We start from the raw sequence: 27,463 nt of genomic DNA, 5'->3' as shown, positions 1-27,463 counted from the left end.
AAAAAAATTCTAACAAAAATCAAGAATAACTACCTTCTACCACACTAAATTGCTATAAATGCAAAACTAAAGATATTCCAATCACATTATGTTCTACTACGGGGGATATTCAGTGCAATGACAGTAACACTCTTAGAAATTTATGAGGTACAATTGTAGCTAACAATGTATGCCCTAACACTAGCAGAAGTATTAAATAAAATTTAAGCTATAAGAGTTAAATACCTGGACTGCATTGAGTACTTTGGAGTGATAGACAGCCACAGGACATACAGGATGAGTGGTGTTCTGTGTACTTGGAACATCCAGAATTCCATTTTGCCAGTGACCGGATTGGGTTTCCCCATTTCTAAATGTGTACATTCCAAGCCCTTGCCTTCTACCCTCATGCCATGCTCCTTCATACCGATGCCCGTTGGCAAAACGATAGACACCAAAACCATGCATCTTGTCTGCAAAATATTCTCCAGCATATGTGTCCCCATTTCTGAAAATGAAAATTAGATCGTCGGAACCCAATAAGTGATAAAACGAATCAAATAATCTTATGTGTTAATATACTCAAAAACCATCCATAGCTGCACATAACAATATGTATTAATATACAACAATTAACCATCCATAGCTGCATCTAAAAATAAGCCTCCAATGTAATATAGGAGAGAGAATGGTATTATTCCTAATAACTTTGGCCATGTGGACAAATATTTGTCTATTAGGTTCATAACATGGAAAATGTAAATGCAAAGTGATAATTACTTACAACTCCAGGAAATATAATGACAGCATGATTTATGCAGCCAAATCCAAAAGAATTTAGGAAGGGCTAGATTTGTTAGCAATAATATAACTATTTCAAATGATACTAGTTAGCTCAAACATCAGAAATCCAATTACTGTATACCACCGTGTAGGGCCATCAACTATGCATTTCGAATTAAAAGAGACCCCAAATCTTAGTGCAAAGTAGCCACCACTGCAAATTACTAACCATGGCAAACCAATTCACATTCAAAGACCAACAAATCTAACACCAAAGTTTAACACGATATACCACAATCAAATCCAAAGTTAAAAAAATTACAGCAATTTAAAAAATTGTAATAAACAAAACAGAGTTTAACCTGAAATGGTAATGGCCAAGGCCGTGCTTGACACCCCACTTGAATTCCCCAACATAACGACTTCCATCTTCACAAGTATGAACTCCACAACCATGACTCTGGCCATTAGACCACTCTCCTCCATAAACATCTCCAGTATAAAACCTGTACACACCAAACCCGTGCCTAAGGCCCTGCCTATATTGCCCTCTATAACGGCTTCCTCTCGCCCAAGTCTCAACTCCATACCCATCGTATTTTCCATCAACCCAGTCCCCTTCATATCTCCCACTCATGTAATAATAATACACTCCACTCCCTGAACATTTCCCCTTGTGATATTCACCTTCATATACGTCCCCGTTCCTATAAACCTGCACCCAGCACCCAGAATTTACCCTTTTGTCCAATTTGGGGCGCGACCCAATAGACCAAAACACAGGTAAAGGGGGTTTAGTTATTGTAGGAGATGTGGCGAGCTTTATAGGGAAAGAACGGGCTAAGAACAAGCGAATTGAAGGTAATCGAGGGAGTGCAAGGTTTAAAGAGAATAATAAAGCTGCTGAGAAGGCGAAAGCCGATAGAAAATCCAGAAAAAAGGAATGACTAGGATTAGAAACCAAGAAATAAAAAAATGGAAGAGATAATAAAAGGATTAAACGAAGATGAACTCTAAGACGACGAAGGTGTTTAAAACGGCGAAGGAAACGAAAAGCAGCGGATTTAGCAGCAATTGGAAAGGAAATAAAAGTTTGGTTTTGTTGGTGAGAATTGAATGGAGGATTCAATTGATACAAAGTTGGGGATTTAGAAAGAGAGGAAGAATGTTGAGGACGTTTGTAAGGAGAAGGAGAAGGGGTAATAGGATCATTTTGAATCAAAATTTGAGGAATTCCTTGAATAGCAGTGGTGGTTTCAGATGAAGGTTGATGTTTTTGATGAATATTTGAAGGGAAAACAAATAGCGGTGGAGTAGGGTTGAAATCGGAAGAGACGCCAGTGCTTTCTTTTCCGATCTGTACTTCTGATTTCTTCTGATGCATTACATAACCAAACCAAACCCAATACAAACTTTGGCTTTCGATCGATCAATCAATCAATCAATCAATCCTTTGTGTGTTGTGAAGAAAGATAAATCTAAATTTTTGTATATAAATAGATGGGCTTTAGACTATAGAGCGGTCTCTGCGCGAGTTTATGGTAATCAACAATTCACTAATTTCAAACCACAGAGGTAACTCTTCTTAACTCTAAACTAGGGATTTCCTTCCTAATCTACCCTTTTTTATATTTTTTATTTACTTTTCATGCCATTTTCATTTTTTTTCTAACCGCCATCACCATCATATGACTCGCTTTCTATCAATCATAAATTATTAATGCAACATATTCTAGATTTAGTTGATTAATTGTAATTTTAACCCGTTAATCACTTTGATCTGGCATTGACTAAAACAAAGGAGTCAAATGTTAAATATCCAAACAATAGGTATAATACGAAGTTACGAATACGCGTGAATGATAATTAAAAATATAATATTAATATAAAATAAGATCATTGAATATATCGATTCTTGAATGTAGGAAGAAAGACAAAAGACTTCTTCAAAAGCCGCAGTTCGCACCCAAGACAACCAAACACGCCATTTCCATATCCTATAAATAAATTATGATTTTATATCATATAATTTCCAATGTCAATAATTATAACAAATATGTTTTGGATAATTTATTTGATCACTTTAACACCTGCCGTCAATATGGACATGCTGATTGATGGAATTCAATTATTTTAATTCCTTTTGATTATGACTCTCATCTTCTATTCACAACAATCAAATATCTTATCTTTAATCATATATTTCAACACACACTTTATCACTGCTTCGCACAAACAACACATAGTTTCTCAAACAATGAAATCAGAATTTATTATCAACCCTCCACAAATTCTTAAGTTACAGCTTCACTGGTACAACAGCGTCAAAAAGAATTATAATCTGGAAAAATTCCTAATTTTTTTTCCCTTCTTGGACTTTACCCACTGTGCCTGCACATTGCTTTAACAAATTACATTCATACAAGGATGCTGCAGGCAGAGAGATTCAACACCCAATATATTAATGAGCTACTGTCAAGGCCGTGGTATAAATGCATACTCAAATCTTTCTTTCTTTCTTTTTTTTTTTTTTTTTTTTTCTTTTTTTTTTTTTTTAAAAGGAAAAACAAGAACTACAATGTAAAGCACTTCAAACAGTCTTCACAGCAGTAAAGGAAATAAGCTTACAAACGCTCTGTTAAATTCAGGAATAAAATTTAAAGATGGGTTTACTGTACTTATGGGCCATCTAGCATTTTAAACATTTTCACTTTCAAATCAATTGTACTACTTTTGGAACTACCCTGCTTTACCTCACTTGATAGGGCCTTTCATACTTCAACAGAAGCATGTGATCACTGCGAATACCACAACAGATGGACAAGAGGACATCTCAACGCAATTGCACCTAGCAACTCCTGTGTCAGGGCTTGTGGAGCTTGAAGCCAAAAACTCTTGGGACATAACTCTGCGTTGCCTTTTGTGGCTTTAAGTGTCCATATGTCATCAGAAATAGGTGAGGAAACGTAGTTCCAAAATATGCACCATCAATATCTTAGTATGTCAAGGAAATTCCATCATGCAAACAAAACACAGAAATATTAACAAAAGCACGTAAGCACGTGCTGTGCAAAGTAATATGACTTAAAACAGAAAGTTGCAATAGTAATCATTGCGCAAACCACTCAAAACTAAGAGGAATAGGAATTTTAAAAATGGCACCAGCAAACCAGGTCTAGTGGCTACTACTAAACTAATAATGTCAACAGAGAACAGAACCCTTAATCATAAGAATTACAGTAACTCTGCCAAACTTCAATTTGAAAAAAACTCATTAGTAAGAAGAAAGATTCATAGTAAGAGAATTCAAAGTAACCAGATGCAAGATAAATGTAATTTAACCTGTAAGGTAAAAGCAATCGAAACAGTTTAAGGATACTGCCTTGGTACTTTGATCGAGGATAGTATATATCTTCACATTTTGGACAGTATATTTTAACAGTACTGGACCGAGGAATGTCTGATTGACCAACAGGAAGGCACGGTTGTCCACAGCAGTAAACTCTAGGGCATCTCCCAAAATCATAGTTTTTGTACTTCTCTAACTGCAAGCGAAACAACATTTTAACCAAAAAAGGAAAATATGATTTAAGAAAAAAAGCAACAATAAAACCAATCTAACTCAGAATTTTACCATTGCAGACATTCCCTTGCTGGTCAGAACATATCGGACATGAATGAGACCATACAGCATCTCTGCAGCTGATTCCACCAATTCATTCTGTTCTTCTGTGAACATATCACCTGAAAAGGTCCACCACACGAAAAACAGAAAGTAAGGGTTTTAGCAAATATCAGATCAGTGAAAGGGTAAAAGTACGGTGGAAGGGAGAAGAAAGAGAGATAACAATGATAGCATAGACACAAAAGAGATTATAAATTAACACCTTTCATACCCTATGTATGGATCATGAACTACGTCAAGTCATCTAATGCCATTTCACACTAATTATCACAATATTCACGTTGAACATAACCATGCACAATAAACTAGGTCTACTTATACAATATTCTAGCAATTTCTGGTGTCAAAGGTACCAAATGAAACTTTAGCAGAGGTCATAAATGGCTGCAACAGCCCAAGAAAAAAAAGCTTGACATCAAGAGCACTGATGAGGAGAAATGTCTGACATTGATCGATTTCAAAACAACTCTCCAGCATTATTTTCCTCTTTAACACATGATTCTCAAACACAGAAGTACAATATTATGTGGAAATTAAGAAAACACTAGATAAGGAATCCGACTTAAAAAATTGAACAATATTTTGATACAGCATCAAGGGCACTCAAGGAAAATGCTCACCATGAGAAGATTCAACATCCAATATTAGATCAAGAGCATAATCATAGTATGGAACTTGGCTGCTCAGTCCACAGAGATTAAAATCATCTTGGATGTATTCATCATCGACTTCACAGAAAAATTCATTTCCTCTCAAATTACAAAACCATGTGATCCAAGATGTGTCATCTCCATCTGAACCACTAACATCTGACTCTTCACTGTCTGTTTCAGATTCCTCTGCAGTCAATGCAAAGAAGCACATGATCAGCAGAAAAGTCAGACAAAGACTTCCAAAAGTGTAGGTGAAAAAACTATCACATAGCTTGGGGACTATATGATAAGAATACATCATAATATGCTGACCAGATTAGCAACAACAGGCTAAAATCTTATTATTATCAATGATAATACAAGCTGCAACTAAGTAGAGCATGTCAAAGGCAGAGAATTGTCAGATATGACAAGCATCCAACATGGTAACCCTGGGAAATGTAAATGTTTTCTTCTTTAGCAGACTTGCATGGAACTGTTTGACGTACAGCATCTAAATTATCACAGTTGAACAATTAATCTAATACCTGAATAAACCAAAGATATAGATGATAAAAACTTCCAGATATAAGAATGATAGCCCGTTAAGATGGCTGTCACTAAATGCCAAAGTAGTCTTAAGAGGTGAGTCAGTACTGAATCACCATCTCACCTATTTATATCTTCTAATTAGCTGTAACGGATATCACAGTAATTAATGGGATTTCAGTACATTTTCCTTTCAATCTAACCATGTTTCCCATAAATGTCAGATTATTCTATCGGCCATTTATCCAAGTACTACAAGTCAAAATGCTCTATTTGAAGGGTCTAGAAAGATATGCCAGTTGTACTCTTTAAAATTTCAAAAAGCTAAATAAACCTCATAAAACCGTGTCTCGGGACCTCAATCAATCTAAGATAGCCATTTTCTCCTCTAAAACAAAACCAGTGAGATAGTCCATAATCCCAGATCCCATGTAAAAATAAACCTCATAAAACAAAACACTTAAGCAGACAATTAGCGGACGCCAAACACAATATTCAAGTAACCAATCACCCTTTAAAAAGGAACCGCTAAAAAGAAATCAAGAAAAGAAAAGTTAAGGAGTGAGTACAACTAAACTAACCATCTGAGCACTTGTTCTTGGCAATCGAAGCAGAGCGAGAATCGCGATGATCGAGCTGCGATTTACCGGTGGAAGTAGAGGGTACGGACAATCTGTCCTTATCCTTAGAACTCAAGGCCCTGGAAGTAGAAGGGGAAGACTTCTCTAGGTGCTTATCCAGCGCATCATTAATACGCTTTCGATCCAAAGATCCACCTACTATCTCCGATTTCGCCCCACCTCCTCGATCTCTATACATAACTCCCCCAATTCTTTTGCTTTAATTTTGAAAACCCTAACTAAACGTGTTAATATCAAAGACTCAATCTTCGATACAGAACATAATAATAAACCCTAGATTCGTAAACCGACAACAGGGTTTTCTTCTTTAACAATTATTTAACAGAAGAAACGATGACGTATATAAGATGAAGATGAAGAAGAAATGGTAGATTTGAAACAGAGAAGAAGCAGAGAGGGAGGGAGACGGATAATACTAAGGTGTGTAAGAGAGATAGGGAGAAAACATACACGAGCTCCTCTTAGGTCTCTCTGTCTCTCTTGTTTTGTTCTACTTCCTGTTTTTGTCTTTTTTTTTCCTCCTGATATTTTAATTTCTGATATTCTTATTTAACTTTTTTGTTCCTTCTTGGTTACAAGGGGCCCAAAACTTAGTTTGCCATCATGGCAGCCTATGGATCACGGCTCACAGCTTACGGCCCACAGCCCACCATGGTTACCGTAACCCATGGCTATGAATACAGCTTCATAATTTTTTTCATTAATAAATTGAAGAATCTTATTTATTAACTTGATAATTTAAGAAAAAAAATAATAATAAAATTTTCGCATTGCCTTCTCTGTTATTAATTAATTTCAGGAATCTTATTTATTAACTTGATAACTTAAGAAAATTATATATGGTGGAGTTGAGGGAAGAAGAAGGTAAACAGAGAAAATGGGGATATTGAAGATGATTTTGTCAATTATATTGAGTGGGTTTGTAGCTTTTGTGTTCCATGTCTACCGTGTTTTGGTTGTGAAGCCACAGAGGCTAAGGTCAAAGCTTCAAAACCAAGGGATCAGAGGCCCATCTCCTTCTGTTCTTTTAGGGAATATCTCTGAAATGAGAAGAATGGTTCAAGATCAAGATCAAGCTCAAACTCAATCAACTCAACCTGCTATTTCCCATGACTGCCCTTCCACTGTCTTCCCATATCTTCAGAAGTGGAGAAATGAATATGGTACTCACTTTTCATCTTTAAGTTTCCCTCAATCTTTCTTCTTCTTCAATTTCAATGATCATCTTTAGTTATCAACTATAATTTCTTGATAACTGCAATAATTGAGCCATGTGCAATAGAACAACAATAGTTTTATTTATGTATTGGTTTTGGTATGGTGACCGACAGGCCCAGTGTTTATGTATTCGACTGGAAGCATACAGCTAACATGCGTAACAGATATAGAGATGGCCAAGGAGATAAGCTTATCTACTTCTTTAAGCTTGGGGAAGCCCTCATATCTATCCAAAGATCTTGGGCCTTTAATGGGCCAAGGTATTCTATCCTCATCCGGCCCAATCTGGGCTCACCAACGAAAGATTATTGCTCCTGAATTATACCTTGATAAAGTTAAGGTAAATTTTACTTTCTAATTTATTCCCACTACCTGCCGTTGTAAATGAAATTTACTAATTGTTATTTTAAATGAAATTCCATTTCTGTTTTCCAAGGGCATGGTGAAACTGATGGTCTATGCTACAATTTTGACATTGAAATCTTGGGAGAATAAAATCGAGAATGGTGGAGGCAGTGCAGATATAAAAGTCGATGATGATATGAGAAGCTTGTCTGCTGATATAATTTCCAGAGCTTGTTTTGGAAGTAATTACTCCAAAGGGGAAGACATCTTCTCAAAGCTTAGAACTCTCCAAAAAACAATGTCCAAGGTCGGCATTGGAATTCCTGGCTTAAGGTAAGTACTTTCCAAATACCTAAAAAATTACTCTCTTGTCTAGAATTATATATGTTCCTGTAACTCATTCATATCATGGTTAATGATATATATATATATATATATATCAAAGGTATTTGCCCATCAAAATCAACAGAGATATATGGAAACTAGAGAAAGAGATTCACTCCATGATATTAGAGGTGGTAAGTGAACGTGTGAAGGGTCCATATGAGAAGGATCTTTTACAAATGATACTTGAGGGTGCTCAAAATTACGTTGATGACAGCAAATTAAACATGGTTTCTCAAGACAAGTTTATAGTGGATAATTGTAAGAATATTTACTTTGCTGGCCATGAAACCACTGCCATCACAGCTTCTTGGAGCTTGATGTTGTTAGCTGCAAATCCGGATTGGCAAGCTCGTGTTCGCGCTGAGGTGCTTCAAATTTGTAAAGATGGCGCCCTTCCAGATGCTGATATGCTTCGAAATATGAAAACTGTATGTTCTCTTATATATCAATTTAGAATCTCCTTTAAAATAATCAAGCTGCCGCCAAATAGTTGAAGTGTTTGTATTTATATATATTTGCAGCTTACCATGGTTATTCAAGAAACATTACGATTATACCCACCTGCAGTGTTTGTGGTAAGAGAGGCCTTGGAGGATATAAAATTCAAAGAAATTGTGATACCAAAAGGAATGAACATTCAAATTCCCATCCCAATGTTGCAACAGAACACTGAACTGTGGGGGCCTGATGCACACGAGTTCAATCCCGAAAGATTTGGCAAAGGAATTCTTAGGGCTTGCAAATTTCCACAAGCTTACATTCCTTTTGGAGCGGGGTCTCGCACCTGCGTAGGCCAAAACTTTGCAATGATAGAACTCAAGGTTATTCTGTCTCTCATTCTATCAAAGTTTTGCTTTTCGCTCTCTCCAGCATACCATCACTCACCTGCCCATAGGTTGGTTCTAGAACCAGGAAATGGCGTTCGTCTTATCGTCACACCCCTGTGAACAGTATTTAACTATTTAGTTTCGTCTTTATTAGATTAATAAATTGCAACTTTGCTTGATTGGTTAAATGAAATGTGGTGTGGAAATGATTCAAATATTTGCTGGTTTACTCAACATATGTGAGAATTTTTTATTTGTTGATAAATTTCAGATTACAATCTTTTGGGAATATACCTCCAACTTGCACAAGGGAGTTTTTGGATTGCGTATCCAATTAATTACATTTGGTTATAGTCGATTTTTTTTACTTGTGGAAGTATCGGGTGCGTTTGGTTTATTATTTTGGATAGGATTTTTGGGATAGTATTGGATAATTGAATATGAGAGTATTACGAGGTAAAATTTAAAAAGTTGTAAAAAAACCCCCTAAGTTTACTAATTTAATAAATACCCCCAACATGTCAAATGACAAAAATATCCTCATCACCTGCAGTGTTAGATTCTAGCCACCATCGTCGAAATCTGGCCGAAAAATCGCGTTACAACACAGACCGGTCGGATCTGTGTCGTAACGCGTCGTTATGGCCTTTTCCGGCCAGATCCACCATGGATCTGACCGGAAAAGGCCAGATCTAAGGCCTGCCGTGGCCGTCAACAACTGAAAAAGGCCAAAACGACGGCCATCTTTGGCCGTCGTTTTGGGTTAACGATTGTCATTTCTTTGGCCGTCGTTCACGGCCAGATCAAGCCTTTTCCGGCCAGATCCGTGGTGGATTTGGCCAGAAAAGGCCAGATCCGTGAACTTTCGATCATTTATGGTAGTCAGGTAGGCCGTTGTACAGATTTCGGCTACCACCGACGGTGGTTGCCGGAATCTGGCAAGTATGGGTCGCGGGGTGTTTTTGATAATTTTTAAACTTTTTTCAGGGTGTATTTGATGAAATTAATAACTTTGTGGGGTCTAAAAGTAATTAAAAATAGGATAATATTTCTGGAATAATGTACCAAATATTTTTTGCAGAATAGGATTGAGAATAGGGATAAAATAATAAGCTAAACATGGCCATCAATATTGTTCTTCATAAACCAAATGACTATTTTCTTCAATTATTGATGAATTAAAACAATTTTAACCCCATTTTTAAATCCCAAAAGGAAGAAAAGAGAAATTAAAAAGACCAGCCACCTCGTATCAAGTATCAAATTCTGAAAGATGATGATTACGATTATTTTGGATATGATTTTGGGTTGTTGAATAGGGGAGTATTACCAGATAAAATTTAAAAATTTCTAAAAAAACCCCTTAGGTTTACTAATTTAACTAAACACCCCAATATATAAAAATTTTGTAAAATGACAAAAACACTCCCACCACCCGCAGTGTCAGATTCGGCCACCACCGCTGGAATCTGACCAGAAAATTGCGTTACGATACAGACCGGTCGGATCTGTGTCATAACGTGTCAATATGACATTTTCCGTCCAAATCCATCATAGATCTTGTCAGAAAAAGCTAGATGTGGCTGTCGATGGCCGCAAAAGTCCAGCGACGGCCAAAGATATGGCCATCATTGTCGGTCAACGATGGTTATTTCTTTGGTCGTCGCTGACGGCCAGATCAGTGAACTACCGGCCTTTTCCGGTCGTGGTGTAGGCCATTATAACAGATTTTGGCTACCACCGACGGTGGTTGCTAGAATCTGACAAGTATGGGTTTAGGGGGGTGTTTTTGTTACTTTTTAAACTTTTTTTTCTAGAGGTATTTAATGAAATTCATAAACTTAAGAGGTCTAAAAGTAATTAAAAAAATACAATAATATTTCTCAAATAATATGCCAAACAATATTTGTGAAATAGGATTGAGAATATGAAACCAAATACACCCGATATGACCTAAGAAAATATGTGGAAAAATAGAAGTTTACATGTGGATTGTGGAAAACATGTCAAGGTTTTTATTGCTGCGGGAGACTTGATATCTATATATAGTAAAACATCTCTATATTGATACTTTATATAAGATTAAATTCTACATAGTCATACAAAATTTAATTCCCAATTTGGGATAGTTATAAATAAGAATAAATTATACATTGTAATAAGTTATAATTTTTCTAATTCTTGTCTTAAAAAAAACTGCCTCCACATAATAATAATTATCTATATATTACAATATATGCTATATTACATTAAAGGTTTAAGATGAAATAAAATATTTATCTAAAGTTGTTTGAGATAATGATTTATGTTTTAGAGTTGTTATTACATCTTTTAATTTGCAGGTAGATTACTTGCTAGCATGAACATCTTTTTGTTGAATCCAAATATTTCTAATTTCTCAAGTATGTTTAGAGCTTATTGGCACAAATTTTTTTGTATTTCCTTACTACCATCCTCATGATTATTTACTTTATCTTCTTTTTTAATCGTAATAATGATTTATTCTTTAGTTAAAGCATATACGACTTCTTCCTCATTTGGATAATCAAGATAAACATTAATATCAATTCGATTAGTGTATTGAAGTTGTCGAATCCGATCACTTAATTCTACAATGATTCTTTTATTCTTCTCATTCACTTCCTTTGTAACTTGCAATTCATCGATATTGAAGGTCCTAATTTTGCAATCCTTAAAACTATTGACAATTATCTGTGGCTTCACATCAATTAACTATGCATTAACTGCATTTACAATTCCATCAATAATACTTATCTTTACTAGTTCCAAGACATGATCTTCTATCTATTTCAAAAATGGGTAATTGAAACGCTAAATTGAAATCCTAATACTGTATTACTAAAACATGAATTATAATATAAGAAATCAAAACAATAATTTTTGTAACTACACATTTATTAAATTATAACAGTTTTATAATAATAAAATTAGTTAATCCTATTATTATGACAATAAAGAGATTTTATTGTACATCGGTTGGGGTTTAGTGGTTTTAACTTTTGGAGATCAATTCACGATTCTTTTATGGTAAGTGTTTTTGTTGCACTTCCAAGTTGGTTCTAGAACCAGGAAATGAGATCGTCTTATCGTCACGCCACTGTGAACAATATTTAACTATTTAGTTTCGTCTTTGTCAGATAAATAATCTGGAACTTTCCCTGATTGGTTAAAAGAAATGTGGTGGGGAATTGATTCAAATATTTGCTGGTTTACTTTATATATGTGATTCATATTCCATAATTTTTTATTTATTGATAAATTTCATGTTTCAATCTTCTAGGAATATGCCTCCAATTTGCATAAGGCATGTTATATTATATGGTAAAACCGTAAAAATAATAAACTTGAGATCTCGACACGGTTCCCACCACCCACAAAAGGAGCATTCTAAAATCATATCATTTTATCTTGAGTAAACGACATGTTCCCACCCAAGGTTTGACGAAATCCCAAGTTAGTACTACTTATTTCATTTATTCTAGATTCCCACCCTTAAAGTGACGAAAAAACATTTGATGTAACGGTAAAGGGGTAAATTGGTCATTTTACATGGGTGGCGTAAGTTAGCAGACCACCGCCTCTAATAGTCCTCCGGCGTACGTTAGCAGTCGTCGTTCCCGACGTTTTTCGCTCTTATCCAGCGATTCTTCCACCCAAAATCATCCTAGTCACCACCATTTGAACCCCCATCCTCCCCTCTACAAAACCATACCATTCACAACCTCTCATCACTCGTCGATCTCCGGCTACGGCAACGAAAAAAGGCCGATGAACAGGAACTCTCGGATGGTGAATGACGACGAAACGGTTGCTGGGGACATAGGGGTTTTATAGATTTGGGGACGGTGGTTGCATTGGTGGTGTCCAATTGAATTTTCGCCGTCGGAATCTGGTGAAGAACACCGAAACCCTAAGCCTAACGGTGCCGGCGATTGGAGGGGCAAATGAGTCGGGAACCAGAGGGGTTTTGGACGACAGACTACGGGGAAGGTGATGGAGGTGATCAGGGGGTTCGACGTCGTCGGAAACAGCCCAGATCGGACTGTTTTCGGTGAGGGTGTATAGTGATCAAGGGTGTTTTTGATATAATTTGAAAATAAAATGATAAGTTTTATAATTCTACTATTTTAAGGGTTAAAAATAATTTTAATTAATTTAAGGTTAAGGGTATTATGAATATCTGAAATAAATGAAACTAGTGATATTAACTTAGGATTATCTCTCTCTATTAGCAGATATCTTTGGTCAGAAACACAATTACAACTTACATCGAATCACTTTAAAAGCTATTATGTGTTCTTTCATTCACTATAGTTGATTTCTTATACTTTACCTCGTGATAAAGATCGTGGAAGTATTAATACTGTTCTTTCATAAACCAAATGACTATTTTCTTCAATTATTGATGAATTAAAACAATTTTATTTTTAATCCCAAATGGAAGAAAAGAGAAAATAAAAAGATATCAAATTCAGAAAGTTGATGATTACGATATGACCAAAGAAAGTATGTGGAAATATAAGGACACACATAATGAAGAGGATGAAGGAGTGAAATCGATGTGTTCTCATAAACAGTCATAAATGATAGAAAATAAATTAATTCGGAGGGAAAATGTCTAATCAGGCACCAGGATCAATGTGATCAGTCCAATTGTGATGATGAATGATGAGTATGCAGAGCAGAAGGGGGGTCGGGTCTTAGGCTTGCCGCGCTGTGAGTTAAGTTATGAGCATGAAGATTTACAGATTGTATCAAGTAAAAAAGTAAATAAATGCATGTGTTAAAGTTGAAGTTGACTTTCTATGGGAAATTACATCAAATCATCTGATGTTTTTGTCAGTGACAGTGCATAACAATAGAATAATATACTACTTCAGGTTAAGCTCTCCCGTGGTCCATCCATAACTCCAGCTCATTAGAATCTTCATTACCACACCAACATAGACAAATTTTAATCAAATTCAATACAAGTGAGGAAGAGTACACAGAGAAAGAGGAGGAGGAGGAGGAGGAGCAGAAACAAATGGTACTAGAGTTAAGTTTAATGGGCAAGATGATTTTGTCAGTAGTGGTGGGTGGGCTTGTTGGGTTGTTTCTCTATCTGTATAATGTGATGTTGTTGAAACCAAAGATTTTGCGGTCTAAACTTACAAAGCAAGGGATTAGAGGACCTTCACCTTCTTTTCTCTTGGCAAATATTCCTGAAATGAAGAAGATCCAACTCCAAGTTATTTCTGAACAACAAAATAAAGCTGCTCTTTCACTTCCTCATAATTGGCCTTCAACCGTCTTCCCTTTTTTTGAGAAGTGGACTAATGAATATGGTATGCATAGGCCTTTCTATATCATTGTTTTCCTCTTTTTATATTCTAGTATAAGAGATTAGACAATTATTAATATTATTTTGTTGGTGGCAGGGCCAATGTTTTTGTATTCAACTGGGAATATGCAGATGATATATGTAGCAGATGTTGAGATGGTGAAGGAATTGAGCTTGTGCACATCTTTGAGCTTAGGGAAGCCTTCTTATCTAACCAAAGAACGTGGGCCAATTCTAGGTCATGGCCTTATTTCCTCAAGTGGCCTTCTCTGGGCTCATCAAAGGAAGATTATTGCTCCTGAATTCTATCTTGATAAAGTCAAGGTAATTCTCATAAGTTGTATGAATTTTTGTTTAAGTATTTTACAGAGCTGATAATCACTATGCAATCAATTGTTTTGAAAGGGTATGGTGAACCTGATGGTGGACTCTACAACATCATTGATAGGAGTTTGGGAAAGAATAATTGAAAGTGAGGGTGGAACTGCAGAAATTAGAGTTGATATGGATATGAGAAGTTTAGCGGCAGATATAATTTCAAGAGCTTGTTTTGGAAGCAATTATTCTGAAGGTCAAGAAATATTCTCTGGACTCAGATCCTTACAGAAAATCATGTCTAAGGGAATGGTTGGTGTTCCTGGCTTAAGGTAAATTTGCATACAAGTAGTAATTACTATTCTTCGGTTATTCATTTATGATTTGACCAATGGCTTATTTACATGTCCCAAATTGTTGTCTCAAACTGTTAAAAGATATTTACCCACCAAAAGCAATAGAGAGATATGGAAATTAGAGAAAGAGATCAACTCAATGATACTCAGAGTGGTGAAACAAAGACTTGAGGCTTCCAGTGAAAAGGATCTTTTACAAATGATACTACAAGTCGCCAAAAGTAATAATGATGAGAGTGGATTAACATCTCAAATCTCACAAGACAAATTCATAGTGGATAATTGCAAGAGTATATACTTTGCTGGCCATGAAACTAGTGCAATTACAGCATCATGGGTATTGCTTTTATTGGGTGCACATCCTGAATGGCAAGATCGTGCTCGCTCTGAGCTGCTCAAAATTTGTAGAAATGGCCTTCCGGATGCTGATATGCTTCCAAGCTTGAAAGTTGTAAGTTACTTTTCTAAATCTATGCTTTAATTTGTGTTTTCTGGTTAGGCAAGAACTAGGTGGTCTGAAAAGGATTTACTATCAGTATTTTTTTATTATAGTTTTCCAAAATCAAAGGAGTTAGTTAAAGTCACTCAAATGGTGATTTTTTCAATATAAAAGTTAAAGTCACTCAAATGGTGATTTTTTCAATATAAACTTTTTCTTTGGATTCAAAGTGAGTAAATTAAAATTAATATTTATATTTGGTGGCAGTTGACAATGGTGATTCAAGAGACATTGCGGCTATACCCACCAGTGGGATTTATCCCAAGAGAAGCCTTGCAAGATATCAAGTTCAAAGACATTGTAATTCCCAAAGGTATGGGCATTCATATACCAGTTGCCATGTTACAACAGAATCCAGATTTATGGGGGCCAGATGCACATCAGTTTAAACCAGAAAGATTTGCCAATGGAATTTCTGCTGCTTGCAAAACTCCACAAGCCTACCTACCCTTTGGAATGGGGCCTCGAATCTGTGCAGGCCAACACTTTGCCATTGCTGAACTGAGGGTGATACTATCTCTCATTTTATCAAAATTTTGTTTCTCACTATCTCCAAAATACTCTCACTCCCCTGTTTATAATTTGGTTGTGGAACCTAAATACGGTGTAAGTCTATATGTAAGGAAAGTATGAACCCTTTGAATTTCGGAGGTGAATAATAAATAGGAGTCTCTAAGTTTGTCGCCATGGCAGGCATTTAGTTGTTAAAATGACCCTGTCTGTCTTTTTAATATAAATATTATATATGGTCATTTGTGTTTTGGCAATTGGCACACAATTGTCTCTTGAAGACTTTGGTTTAAATCTACCAATCTTTGACACATTGTTAATCTGGCATACAACTCAACCAAATCACGCCTTCAATCCAGCGAAAATGGTAACTTCTTGCATTTATTATATGATTTGAATGAAAGGCTTCGCATAGAAAAGATAAAAAACAAACACTTGTAGGATTGCAGATTATAAAAATAATCTTCCATATTAGAAAATGAATAGTAACAGAGAACCTGTTTTTGATCTCAGATGTGGGTTTCAAAGGGTCTGTTCATTACCATACTTGAAGAAATGATATATAAAGAAAACGAAACGCGGCCCTCAAAGCATTTGCTGAAATTAGTGATTACCAATGTACTGAAAACTTAAGACTCGGTATTATTTGATTCAGTAGAAGAGGTTTTGATCGTTGAACTTGGAGAACATATTCAAAGGCAAGATATTCGTAGACTGAACGAATCAATTAGATTATTGATAAACAGTGAAGTTTCCACTGAGAACTGGAAATCAACTTCTGATAGCACTAGAGAATATTTTAATACCCGGTTATTCTTCCCACTTAACCACTAAGTGTTTGCTTTAGAGATGGAGTCAAACCACTTTTGATTATCACTGAAAAATATATTATGTAAGTTTCTGATGCAAATGTCATGAGTGATGAGACCAAAGACTGCGCTTTCGGAGTGTCAACATGACAATGGCTCACCAAGTTATCTCTTTTAATTTTGATAATGTTAGTGCATTAGAATAATCAATGTTTTAGTGATTTTTTTATAATACAAAGGACTCATATTATGAAAATAAATATATATACATACATCTTGTGAACACCGGTGCATTTTACAGAAACAAAGTTCTAGAAGGTCAGGGGTAAATGTTTCAAACCCTTCTTTGACAGATTGCCCAAGTCCCAATTACTTTATAAATGGCCACATGCGAGTCTTTAGAAATATGCAAATTAAACTTTATGGTGTATACTTTAGAATTATAAAGAGAGAGGGGCAATTGAGCAGGTAAAAGATATGTTAAGTCTGAGGGATTGGAAGATAATTTTATCAGCAATTTTGTTGGGAGGGATAGGGTTATTGTTTCTACACCTGTACAATGTTTTGCTCTTGAAACCAATGAGGTTAAGATCAAGGCTCCAAAAGCAAGGGATTAAAGGACCTTCTCCTTCATTTCTGTTGGGAAACATCACTCAAATAAAGCAGATCCAACAAGAAGCTGCAACTGCAAAATGCCAACAAAATGTTGGTATTTTGCATAATTGGCCTTCAACAGCTTTTGCATATCTTGAAACGTATAGAAATCAATATGGTATGACTTTCATCCAAATTATTTATATATTTTCTACTCTAAATATATACATAGAGATGTCGCTTCCTCACCAGTTTTTGTGCTGGTGGCAGGACCGATATACATGTATACGGTTGGAATTATTCAGATAATATGCATAACGGACATGGATTTGGTGAAGGAAATAAACCAGTGCACATCTTTGAGCTTAGGAAAGCCTTCTTATCTGTCTAAAGATCGGGGGCCTTTGCTCGGCCAGGGCATTTTAACATCGAATGGCCAACTTTGGTCACATCAAAGGAAGGTCATTGCTCCTGAATTATACCTTGACAGGGTTAAGGTAATTTCCCTACTATAGTTATTGTTGTAAAAGCATGCTTAATCTCTTTAATCAAGTTAAAATGTTTTCTAAGGGCATGGCAAAGCTCATGGTGGACTCTACCTTGTCGTTGGTAAAATCTTGGGAGGGTAGAATTCCAAGCGAAGGTGGAATTGCAGAAATTAGAGTGGATAAGGATATGCAAAACTTGGCTGCAGATGTTATTTCAAGAGCTTGTTTTGGTAGCAGTTACACCAAAGGCCAACTAATATTCAACAAGTTCGAATCTCTCTTGGAAGTAATGTCCAAGAGAACTGTTGGAGTTCCTGGATTGAGGTACAAACAATCACGTTATTTAAAGATTATTGTGATAATGTTATACCATGATGGTTGATTTTATGTACGAGTAACGAACTTTTTACCCTTTTAAAAGGTACTTACCCACCAAAAACAACAGAAAGATATGGAAATTAGAGAAAGAGATTGCAACAATGATACTACAAGTAGTCAAAGATCGAATTGAGTGTTCTTCCCATGAGAAGGATCTTTTGCAAATGATAATTGAGGGAGCTAAAAGTTGTAATGACCACAACGGCGTCCCCTTGAATATTTCTTATGACAAGTTCATAGTGGACAACTGCAAGAACATATACTTTGCTGGACATGAGACCTCTGCACTCACAGCATCATGGAGTTTCTTGTTATTAGCTCTAAATCCGGAATGGCAGGATCGTGTCCGTGCTGAGGTGGTCAGAGTTTGTAAAGATGGCAATCCAGATGCTGATATGCTCCGAAGCATGAAATCCGTACGTATAAATCCAAAAAAAAAAAAAAAAAAAAAATTGCAGTTCCTTTGCAAATATTATCTAAAATGATGGTCATTCAATCTAATGTCATAATTTTTTGGCAGCTAACAATGGTAATCCAGGAGACATTGCGCTTATACCCTCCAGCAGGTTTTGTATTTAGAGAAGCATTAGATGATATCAAGTTCAAAAACATTGTGATTCCAAAAGGCATGGGCATCCAGGTACCAATTCCACTGTTACAACAAAACCCAGATCTTTGGGGACCTGATGCTCACGAGTTTAACCCAGAAAGATTCGCCAAAGGAATAAGTGGTGCTTGCAAGATACCACAGGCTTATATGCCATTTGGTGCAGGACCTCGGGCATGTGCTGGCCAACACTTTGCCATGACAGAACTGAAAGTGATAATATCTCTTGTTCTATCAAAGTTCAGCTTTGCACTCTCCCCAAATTACCACCACTCCCCCACGATCAGGGTCAATATAGTGCCTGAAAATGGAATTACTCTCCATATAAAGAGGGTGTGACGATGTTGATGTTTGTGACTATTAGTTTGAATAATGATCGAACGGATGTTATAGAATGTGTGTGATTCTTGAATAGCAACTTAATCATCTTTACACAAGAAGTGAAACTACAACATTTGCCAGTCAGAAATTTCTCTTCCTAAATACAGATACGATTTTATGAGAGGGCTGTCACGTTGCAACATTTATACGTTAAACCTTCTATAACAAATTCTATACAATACAATCATTTCTGAGGTCTAAATAATTATTCACTAGTTAATTATCCTGTCATTTACGGCAACGCAGTTTCAAATTTCTCTCACCGGCTGCATATAACAAATTCTTCAAGAAAAAATAAAAATCAATAATACAAGTTCAGTCAAACACCATGAAAAGAAAAAACAAGACACACTACATGGACTTTACAAGCAACAACAGAAGGATAACTTATTTGTCAGTTTGATACAATTATTTGGAAAAATATATTATTAACTCGTTGGAAAGGATTGATTTTTCTCATATTGTGGTAGTACAAAAGAGGGCTATGAAACTTCTCCCAAATTCGTAATAGTGAGTTAAGCTCTACAAATTGGCCTTAACAGAACGGAATTCTACATATATAATGCTTACTTGAAAGGGATCAGAACTTCCTATGAGTTCAAATATATATTGTTATTGTTCTGGGCATGTTGAAATAAGAACTCCATGAAGGATTTCACGAGAAGAAGGACCGGTTCCTGTTGCGTTCCAACCGAGCCTCCCTCTGGCACCCACACACAGGAGAGAGAATTAATCTTAAGATTGTAGAATTTTAAGCAGGTATCAATGAAGTAAAGTGCAAGCAGGAAGAAACTATTCGCTCAAATTTTGCAAGTAAAGCTCCTTGATTGGAAAAATATGTACAAAAAAACAACATAAAGAGGAAACACAGAGAATTTGAGAAGTAATGCAATGCAATACCTCCTTTTTCTTGCATTCCTTGTAAACATCGAAATGTTCTTGACATTTGCTCTTGTCCGAACTAAATTCTTCCAGACCTGAAAAGCTTATCTTAGGATTAGAGCTCTGCCATATTTAATTTGTCAAGTTGTAAAAGAAAATTTGATCCAAACACAACTTTTTATTAGGACAACTTAAAATCAAAAAGCAAAGCCCTAGTAATCATAGAACTTATCAGTGAACATAAAAAGGAAAACTAATGCGAATACTGAACACAAAAAAAGGGTCTCCCTAACTTGAAGGAATGATCTTGCCTCTTGTCACTTAAGCAACTTGGTAACAGTGTATGTTTCAAATGCGAAAAAGAATAACATTTTTGGTAGTGGGAGACGATAATTGATCAAATGGAACTCAGCTTGGTGATGAGTGAATGACATGACAGAAACCACTATTATCATATTTTTTTGAAACACAATGGATTGCATTGGCAAAACCAGTTGATTGAAATCTTGCTGCTTAAAAACAAGATTAAAATCCAACATAAAGTCACTGATACACCAGGATTGAAGACCATAAAACACTGAACCAGATCCAAAGGAACACCGAAATTTTAATTTACTCAGAGCAACGCTTGAACATACGGAAAGTTCATTTGTCTGTCAGAAACGCTACACCTTCGACAAATTCAAGCCCTAATTTTCTCCCCTTTGATATTTCTAATATTCCCAATTAAAGTTGACTCACATACATTCTATAATGATAAAGAAAAATGCACAAAAAGGGACAATTTGATCAATTGAAGCTTACATTTGAGAGAGGCGGTGTATTGAGGATAGCATTGAGAATCTGAGATTCTTGCGGCACTTGGGTAAGGCGGTGTAGTGGTTGGAGTTGCTGCTCTTGACGACATGCTCGTTCCTTGATTCTGTTCCTACCGATTGTTAGGTTTTGAATCCGATTGTATGTACGTTTCGCTTGTAACGGGCCGGAACCTGGATCCGGGTTTTGCCTCTTAATTTAAGTGGGGATTTTATTAAATTAAAGTTTTGTAAGTTAGAATATAATAGGAAAGATATTACTGTATATTCCATTAATGTGTAGTGTACTGGAACCAACCCATTGGCCCATTAAAATTTTCCATAGAACAACTCTCTCATACGGATCAACTGTTCCAGCATCTTACCTTTACTCATGTAAGAAGAGACCTACTGGGGACACCATCAATCATTAAAAACCTTTTTGACCATTTCCAATAAAAACTTGTCAATAACCCACACATGGATATCTCAAAGAATTCTCTCTATAATTTTGGTGTTGTATCTCTTCTCTTTTCAGGCGTCCTTTATATTTGTATTTGGTCACCCCCAAATACTAATCCTTTGTTACTTTTTCAAGAGTCCGCCTGTTTGCGCTCAACAAGCTTTGTAAGTGTCTCTACACTAATCTTGTTTAACGATTCCTATTTCAAATACGAGTCTAATTCTCTTTCTCTCTTTTGTCACAGACTCATACAACAGATCTCGTTATAGATGATCTTGAAGCAGTTCTACAGAAAGCTTCAATGCCCAACAAAACAGTGATTATCGCCGTCGTGAATAAAGCATATGTTGAACAAACCGTGGAAGCTGATACCACTATGCTTGATATATTCTTGGAAAGTTTCTGGTTAGGGGAGGGCACCAAACAATTACTTGATCATCTTCTTATAGTTGCAGTAGATCAGACGGCGTATGATCGGTGCATGTTTAAACGATTTCACTGCTACAGATTGGTAACGGACGGCGTAGATTTTGCCAGTGAAAAAGTGTACATGTCAAGAGATTTTATCAAGATGATGTGGAGAAGAACTCAGTTTCTATTGGATGTTCTTAAACGTGGTTACAACTTCATCTTCACGGTATGTGTTGGTTTTTGATGATTTGTCGGTGGGGTTAGGTTAGCATTTAGGTGCTCAATATAATTAGATTTGACTTTGTGTCAGTAAATGAATCACTCCAGAGTGGTTAGAGAATTTAATTGCCACGTGGGTAAGGGTTAATGGCTTATGTTACTAAGTTTTCAGTTCTCCCGAAGTTCGGAAAGTGCCATATAGGCGATTCAATGACACCGCAGCACATGAAAAACCAATACCATTCAAGCTTTCTTCTCATCTTGCCATCTTGGAATTAATAAGAGGAGCCTGGGTTATTGGGTTTATATTTTTAGCATAATATCGTCATTATCTTCATATAGTTACGTGATAATCAATAGTGTACACTGTATTGACATTTTGATATACATTGAATATTGGTAATAATAGGTTGAAGCCACACTTAATTTTATGTGTGGTTGTAGGATAACACAGAGATCTTGATACCATATGTTGTTGCCGACACTTCTGCACTACTCGTTTGATTATCTTATGTTTTCGGGTTTGAGAATTTTTTGTTGTTATTTAACCCGATTCAAACCGTCACTCTTGTTGATTCCTCCATTAGTGAATTTTTCAATCCCATGTTTTGCATATTAAGAGGCGCTGGTGTTGGTTTTTCACAATATGACTTTTCATTTTCACTGGAATATTGACACTTCTGTTTTGTTCTTTATTTTATGAGTGTAGGATACTGATGTAATCTGGCTCAGAAACCCTTTTACACGACTAAGCAAAAAGGAAACCGTAGACCTGCAAATGAGTGTTGATACTTACAATGGCGACCCACGATCACAGGACAATTTGATTAATACAGGCTTCTACTTTGTCAGATCCAATAACAAAACAATCTCTTTATTTACCACATGGTATGGCATGAAAGACAATTCAACAGGGAAGAAAGATCAGGATGTGTTATTGGAGCTAATGACACAGGGTTTGTTTAAGAAATTGAGGCTCAGAGTTAGGTTTTTACCTACTCTTTATTTCAGTGGGTTTTGTGAAAATAGCAAAGATATTTGGTCAGTCACAACAGTTCATTCTAATTGTTGCCGTCATGTTGATGCAAAAGTGCAAGATTTGAAGGCTGTTCTTCGAGATTGGAAGCGATTCAAGGAGGCCAAAGTTAAGAACCCAAGAATGGCTCCTAATCGAACCATGGTGACTCGGTGGTCAGAACACATAGCGTGTTTCAATTCGTGGAAACCACCAAACAATAATTTGCGTAATTAATTAGATTGTTTAGTGCATACCCAGGATTTATTACTGTAATGTAGGTCATAGTATATTGATTATATCTGTTTATATTACTAGCCAAACTAACTTATAAGCTCTAAAATTAAGCTGATATGTTTGTTTATAATTTTTTTGAGTTTATAAATTGATCTTATAAGCCAAAAAAAATAGGGGATGTACTTTTTCTTTTTTTTTTCGCTTATATAAACACTCTGCTTATAAGCTAGTTTGATCAAGTATATTACCACATTATCTTTGTTTAATTTTAAAATTTCATAGTATACCCTTGTTTATGTAGTATCTTTTTTAGTCATTTTATAATAAAATGTACTTATAAGTCACATTTTACCAAACACGTCAACTATTTATCAATCACTTATAAGTATTTTAATCAAACACGTAATTGCTTAAAATTTCAAATGCTTATAAGCTAAAATTAGCTTATCAGCACTAAATGTTGCATATAAGCTAATTTTCATAAGCTAGACAAACACCCTTTTACTATAGCATTGTGAATTATAAATTGCATATGTAGAGCTAGCTATAAGTAAAGCTGGGCAAGGACCGGTCCCAAGCAGGCCCAGGCCTGGGCCCGTTTGGGACTGGTCCTTGTGGGACTAGTCCGGACTAGTCCCAAATGGGTCCAGTCGCTCATGGGCCTAGATCGGTCCCAGGCCCATGAGAAATTCTAAGACTCGGACCGATCCTATGGGCTTGGAAAGTTTTTTTTGCCCCCTCAATTTTTTTAATATTTTGAGGGCGAAACAAAATTTTATAGGGGTTTTTAGTATTTTTTAGGAGTAAATTTTATAAATTTTTTAGGCTTGGAAGATTTTTTCTTTAATAAATTTTGTAAAATTTTCTTTTAACCCCTATAATTTATGTTATTTTAAAATTTATATGGGGTTTTATGCAATTATACAAAGAATTAAAACGAAAATGTAAAAAAAAATTTGGGCCCATGCTTGGGACCGATCCCAGGCCCGGGCCTTGGAGAAGGGCCCAGTGGAGGGCCCGGGCCCTCCTCCTTAGGCCTGGTCCCGTTTTGGGACTAGGCCTCCTAGGACCGAGTTTTGGGAAGGCCCAGTCCCAAATGCCCACCTTTAGCTATAAGAGAGAGGTTATTTATTTGTACTCAATTGGGTTATTTTTCAAGTAAACAAACCACTCAAATTTTATTTCGTATTATTTCGACACAATCATTACATGGACTGATAAATAAAATTTAAAACCCAAAAGTTTTATTGAATTATGAATTTGCTGATTTTTTTTCCTATGTAAGAGCTCTAGTGACCACCTTTATTAACATTCGAACAAAAAATCGAATTCAAAATCTTTTGAATAATAACCCAAAAGTCGTTATCAATTCGTTTGGCCACCAAAGGTAGTTATTTTGTTTTGGTTTTGGTTTTCTTGTTGAGTTTATCAGCTTTGAATTTCTTATATGCGCTATTGGTGTAAGTGAAGCGCTTGAAGGAATTTTGTTTTCCTAGTCAGAATAAAGGATGGAAATATTTTGCTTGGTAATAATTCATCTAGAGTAGCATTGCTACTGCTTAGAGTTAATTTTTATTGTTATTAGTTTTCTAAAGGATAACGAGGAATTTGATTTGTTCTTGACTGGCCTGGTTGGTCTACTTCTGTTTTTAATGTCAGAAGAGGATGAGGTGAAGGAGTATGTAGATGAATATGAAAAGGATGAGCGTTTAGAGTTGGATGATAACGAAGCTGAGTATGAAGCTGATGAGTATGGTGGGGTAGATTATGATGACAAGGAAATAGAACAAGAGGATGTTTAGGAGGTGGGAGTAGAAGAGGAAGAACCGGATGAGGAGAATGTTGGTGAAGAGGAAGAGGGGGATATGGAAGCTTTTCCTGAAGAACATGATGAGGGTGAAGAAGATGATGAACATACTGGCAGTCTGGCAAATGGCAAGGAGCTAATGTATTTCTTCACTCTGTCTCTTGCTTCATGCTACTCCTCTGTCCCCTAATTTTCTTGCTTTGTGGATTCTTTCACAGGATTATGTCCCCACTGTTTTTGATAACTTCAGTGCTAATGTCTTAGTTGATGGCCAGACTCTGAATCTGGGTCTCTGGGATACTGCTGGTACTCTCTTTTCTTCTTCTGCTTTCATAATTCTAATAACTTTAATTGATCACAACGATCTGATTATTTAGTCCCTATATTCTTTTCATGTTTTCAAATGGGATTTGCTGCTACTTACGAATTCTTCATTCACTTTGTGAAAGATTAGGTTTTTTTTTTTTTATTGTTGTGCTTCTATGAATCGTTCGGTTATATACGTAAAGGAGATGAATATTAAATAGGAAATCTTGCAACCCAAATTCTTAAGAAGATTAATGTTTTCATTTCAGTCCCTGCCGTAGCTATGGCATAATAGCTGAAGATAACAGAGAGTTTAGGTGACTATCAAAAAGGAAAACTAATGCGAATATTGAACACAAAAAGGGTCTCCCTAACTTGGAAGGAATGGTCTCGCCTCTTGTCACTTGACCAACTTGGTAACAGTGTATGTTTCAAATGTGAAAAAGATTTACTTTTTGGTAGTCGGAGGCGATAATTGATCAAATGGAACTCAACTTGTTGACGGGTGAATGACATAACACAAACCACTATTATCACATAGTTTTTTCAAACACCGTGAATTGCATCGGCAACACCAGTTGATTGAAACCTTGCTGCTTAAAAACCAAATTAAAATCCAACATAGAGTCTTTTTACTTTTATTTATTTATTTATTTATTTATTTATTTATTTTATATCGTCGAGGTGTCTGAGCCCGTTTATACGTATTTCAATTAATTTTTCGAGATCTAAAACTATCAGCCGAGTAAAAGCTCCAATAACCACCCCTATTAGGGACCGTAGGGATTTGAACTCGGGATACAATGTTAAATCTTTTTCTTACTTACAAGAGGATTTGAACTTGAAAGACCATGTTAGATCATCCTTTGCTCTTTTACCATCAGGTCACCCAATGATGATTATTAACATACATCTTACCGCTATAATGACATTATAATATACATTTCGCTTATAATGGATCGGAACCTGGATCCGGGTTTAAGCATAAATGTTTATATCTTACTATTATAACGACATTATACTATATACTTCATGCCAGGGGCGGACCAGTATTTAAAAAAAAAATTTGTTTATATAGGCCGCATAATTTTTTTTTTATTAATATATATATCCAGGCCTACCTTCAAATTTAAAAAAAAAATAAGAAATATTATACATATATCCAGACTCATAAAAAACTTACTATTAACAGTAATGCTACATTTACCGATCAAACTACCGATTTTGACATACCGACCCATTTGCCCAATTATCCAAATCTCAAAATTTAACTCAATTCACATGGGTCAGTATGTCAAATCGGTAGTTTGATCGGTAAGTCTAGCATTACTGTACTATTAATATATATATTCCATGTCTACATTATATTAAAAGTTTAAAACTCTCTCTACTTTTTTCTACGTCTACCTGTTTTTTTATGATTTTATCTTTAAAATTCTCTACTCTCTTATTCTCTCTTTCACTTTCTCTATGTTATTCGTTCTTGAAACTTTTGAAAACTGGAATTGTTGAAGCTTTCACTAATCAAGGTGCCACAATTAGATTCGTTTTCTGTTTTATCAGTTTTAGGTACGTGTATTGCTCATTTCATTTGAGTTTATTTTAAGGTTGAATCATGCTTATTTTTTGGAGGTTTTTTATTATAATTTGATGGAAAAATGCATGATCTTGTGAGTTTATTTTATGTTTAAGAATGTTTATACTTTCCCAAATTAAACCTTAACTATTTTTGACTAAAAGTTATTATTCACTCTTTACCCACTACTTTTCTACATTTAGAACGTCACCGTTTAATTGTTCAAAATTATTAAAGAAGTTTGAGTTATTATCTATGTTTATACTAAGGAATTTTCTTTTTTTTTTTTAATTAATTTATATTAAAAGTCAAGGCGACATAATTTAAGTTTTGGTTTACTTTAGTTTAGGCTAGGGGCTAGGCCTAATCAAAGTTATGAAAATTTGTATTATAATATTTGAAAGCCAAAAATTTAAAAAAAAAAAA

The 27,463-nt window shown here is 35.6% G+C and overlaps 7 protein-coding genes across 7 annotated transcripts; 4 read left to right on the top strand and 3 right to left on the bottom strand.

Annotated features, from left to right (window-relative positions):
- Window positions 1-35: 35 nt before the first annotated feature.
- On the bottom strand, window positions 36-2,146 carry LOC116122724 (alsin homolog). Its single transcript, XM_031408540.1, has 2 exons — window positions 1,125-2,146; window positions 36-487 (listed from the first exon to the last, which is right to left on the bottom strand). Exons 1-2 carry the CDS (start codon window positions 2,144-2,146, stop codon window positions 193-195), a joined length of 1,317 nt encoding a protein of 438 aa, XP_031264400.1. The 3' UTR covers window positions 36-192.
- A 1,226-nt stretch (window positions 2,147-3,372) lies between these two features.
- On the bottom strand, window positions 3,373-6,778 carry LOC116122723 (putative casein kinase II subunit beta-4). The gene is made up of 5 exons (XM_031408539.1): window positions 6,210-6,778; window positions 5,068-5,286; window positions 4,397-4,506; window positions 4,142-4,307; window positions 3,373-3,756 (listed from the first exon to the last, which is right to left on the bottom strand). The coding sequence occupies exons 1-5, from the start codon at window positions 6,445-6,447 to the stop codon at window positions 3,626-3,628; spliced, it is 864 nt and encodes a 287-aa protein (XP_031264399.1). The 5' UTR covers window positions 6,448-6,778; the 3' UTR covers window positions 3,373-3,625.
- Window positions 6,779-7,099: 321 nt separating this feature from the next.
- LOC116122725 (cytochrome P450 714C2-like) lies at window positions 7,100-9,166 on the top strand. The gene is made up of 5 exons (XM_031408541.1): window positions 7,100-7,432; window positions 7,601-7,827; window positions 7,924-8,165; window positions 8,278-8,647; window positions 8,741-9,166. Exons 1-5 carry the CDS (start codon window positions 7,147-7,149, stop codon window positions 9,164-9,166), a joined length of 1,551 nt encoding a protein of 516 aa, XP_031264401.1. The 5' UTR covers window positions 7,100-7,146.
- Window positions 9,167-14,093: 4,927 nt separating this feature from the next.
- LOC116122726 (cytochrome P450 714C2-like) lies at window positions 14,094-16,272 on the top strand. The gene is made up of 5 exons (XM_031408542.1): window positions 14,094-14,394; window positions 14,488-14,714; window positions 14,796-15,037; window positions 15,143-15,512; window positions 15,768-16,272. Exons 1-5 carry the CDS (start codon window positions 14,094-14,096, stop codon window positions 16,191-16,193), a joined length of 1,566 nt encoding a protein of 521 aa, XP_031264402.1. The 3' UTR covers window positions 16,194-16,272.
- A 945-nt stretch (window positions 16,273-17,217) lies between these two features.
- On the top strand, window positions 17,218-19,508 carry LOC116122721 (cytochrome P450 714C2-like). Its single transcript, XM_031408537.1, has 5 exons — window positions 17,218-17,651; window positions 17,744-17,970; window positions 18,044-18,285; window positions 18,383-18,755; window positions 18,860-19,508. The coding sequence occupies exons 1-5, from the start codon at window positions 17,357-17,359 to the stop codon at window positions 19,283-19,285; spliced, it is 1,563 nt and encodes a 520-aa protein (XP_031264397.1). The 5' UTR covers window positions 17,218-17,356; the 3' UTR covers window positions 19,286-19,508.
- A 102-nt stretch (window positions 19,509-19,610) lies between these two features.
- Window positions 19,611-21,242, bottom strand: LOC116122722 (cytochrome c oxidase-assembly factor COX23, mitochondrial-like). Its single transcript, XM_031408538.1, has 3 exons — window positions 21,014-21,242; window positions 20,228-20,304; window positions 19,611-20,030 (listed from the first exon to the last, which is right to left on the bottom strand). Exons 1-3 carry the CDS (start codon window positions 21,114-21,116, stop codon window positions 19,983-19,985), a joined length of 228 nt encoding a protein of 75 aa, XP_031264398.1. The 5' UTR covers window positions 21,117-21,242; the 3' UTR covers window positions 19,611-19,982.
- Window positions 21,243-21,483: 241 nt separating this feature from the next.
- LOC116122727 (uncharacterized protein At1g28695-like) lies at window positions 21,484-23,445 on the top strand. Its single transcript, XM_031408543.1, has 3 exons — window positions 21,484-21,634; window positions 21,724-22,103; window positions 22,806-23,445. The coding sequence occupies exons 1-3, from the start codon at window positions 21,484-21,486 to the stop codon at window positions 23,346-23,348; spliced, it is 1,074 nt and encodes a 357-aa protein (XP_031264403.1). The 3' UTR covers window positions 23,349-23,445.
- The last annotated feature ends 4,018 nt before the right edge of the window (window positions 23,446-27,463 follow it).

This window comes from Pistacia vera, unplaced genomic scaffold, assembly GCF_008641045.1.
Source record: "Pistacia vera cultivar Batoury unplaced genomic scaffold, PisVer_v2 Contig1367, whole genome shotgun sequence".
Classification (NCBI taxonomy): domain Eukaryota; kingdom Viridiplantae; phylum Streptophyta; class Magnoliopsida; order Sapindales; family Anacardiaceae; genus Pistacia; species Pistacia vera.
The sequence above is the reverse complement of the archived record's forward strand: the minus strand, read 5'-3'. Positions and strand labels throughout refer to the sequence as shown.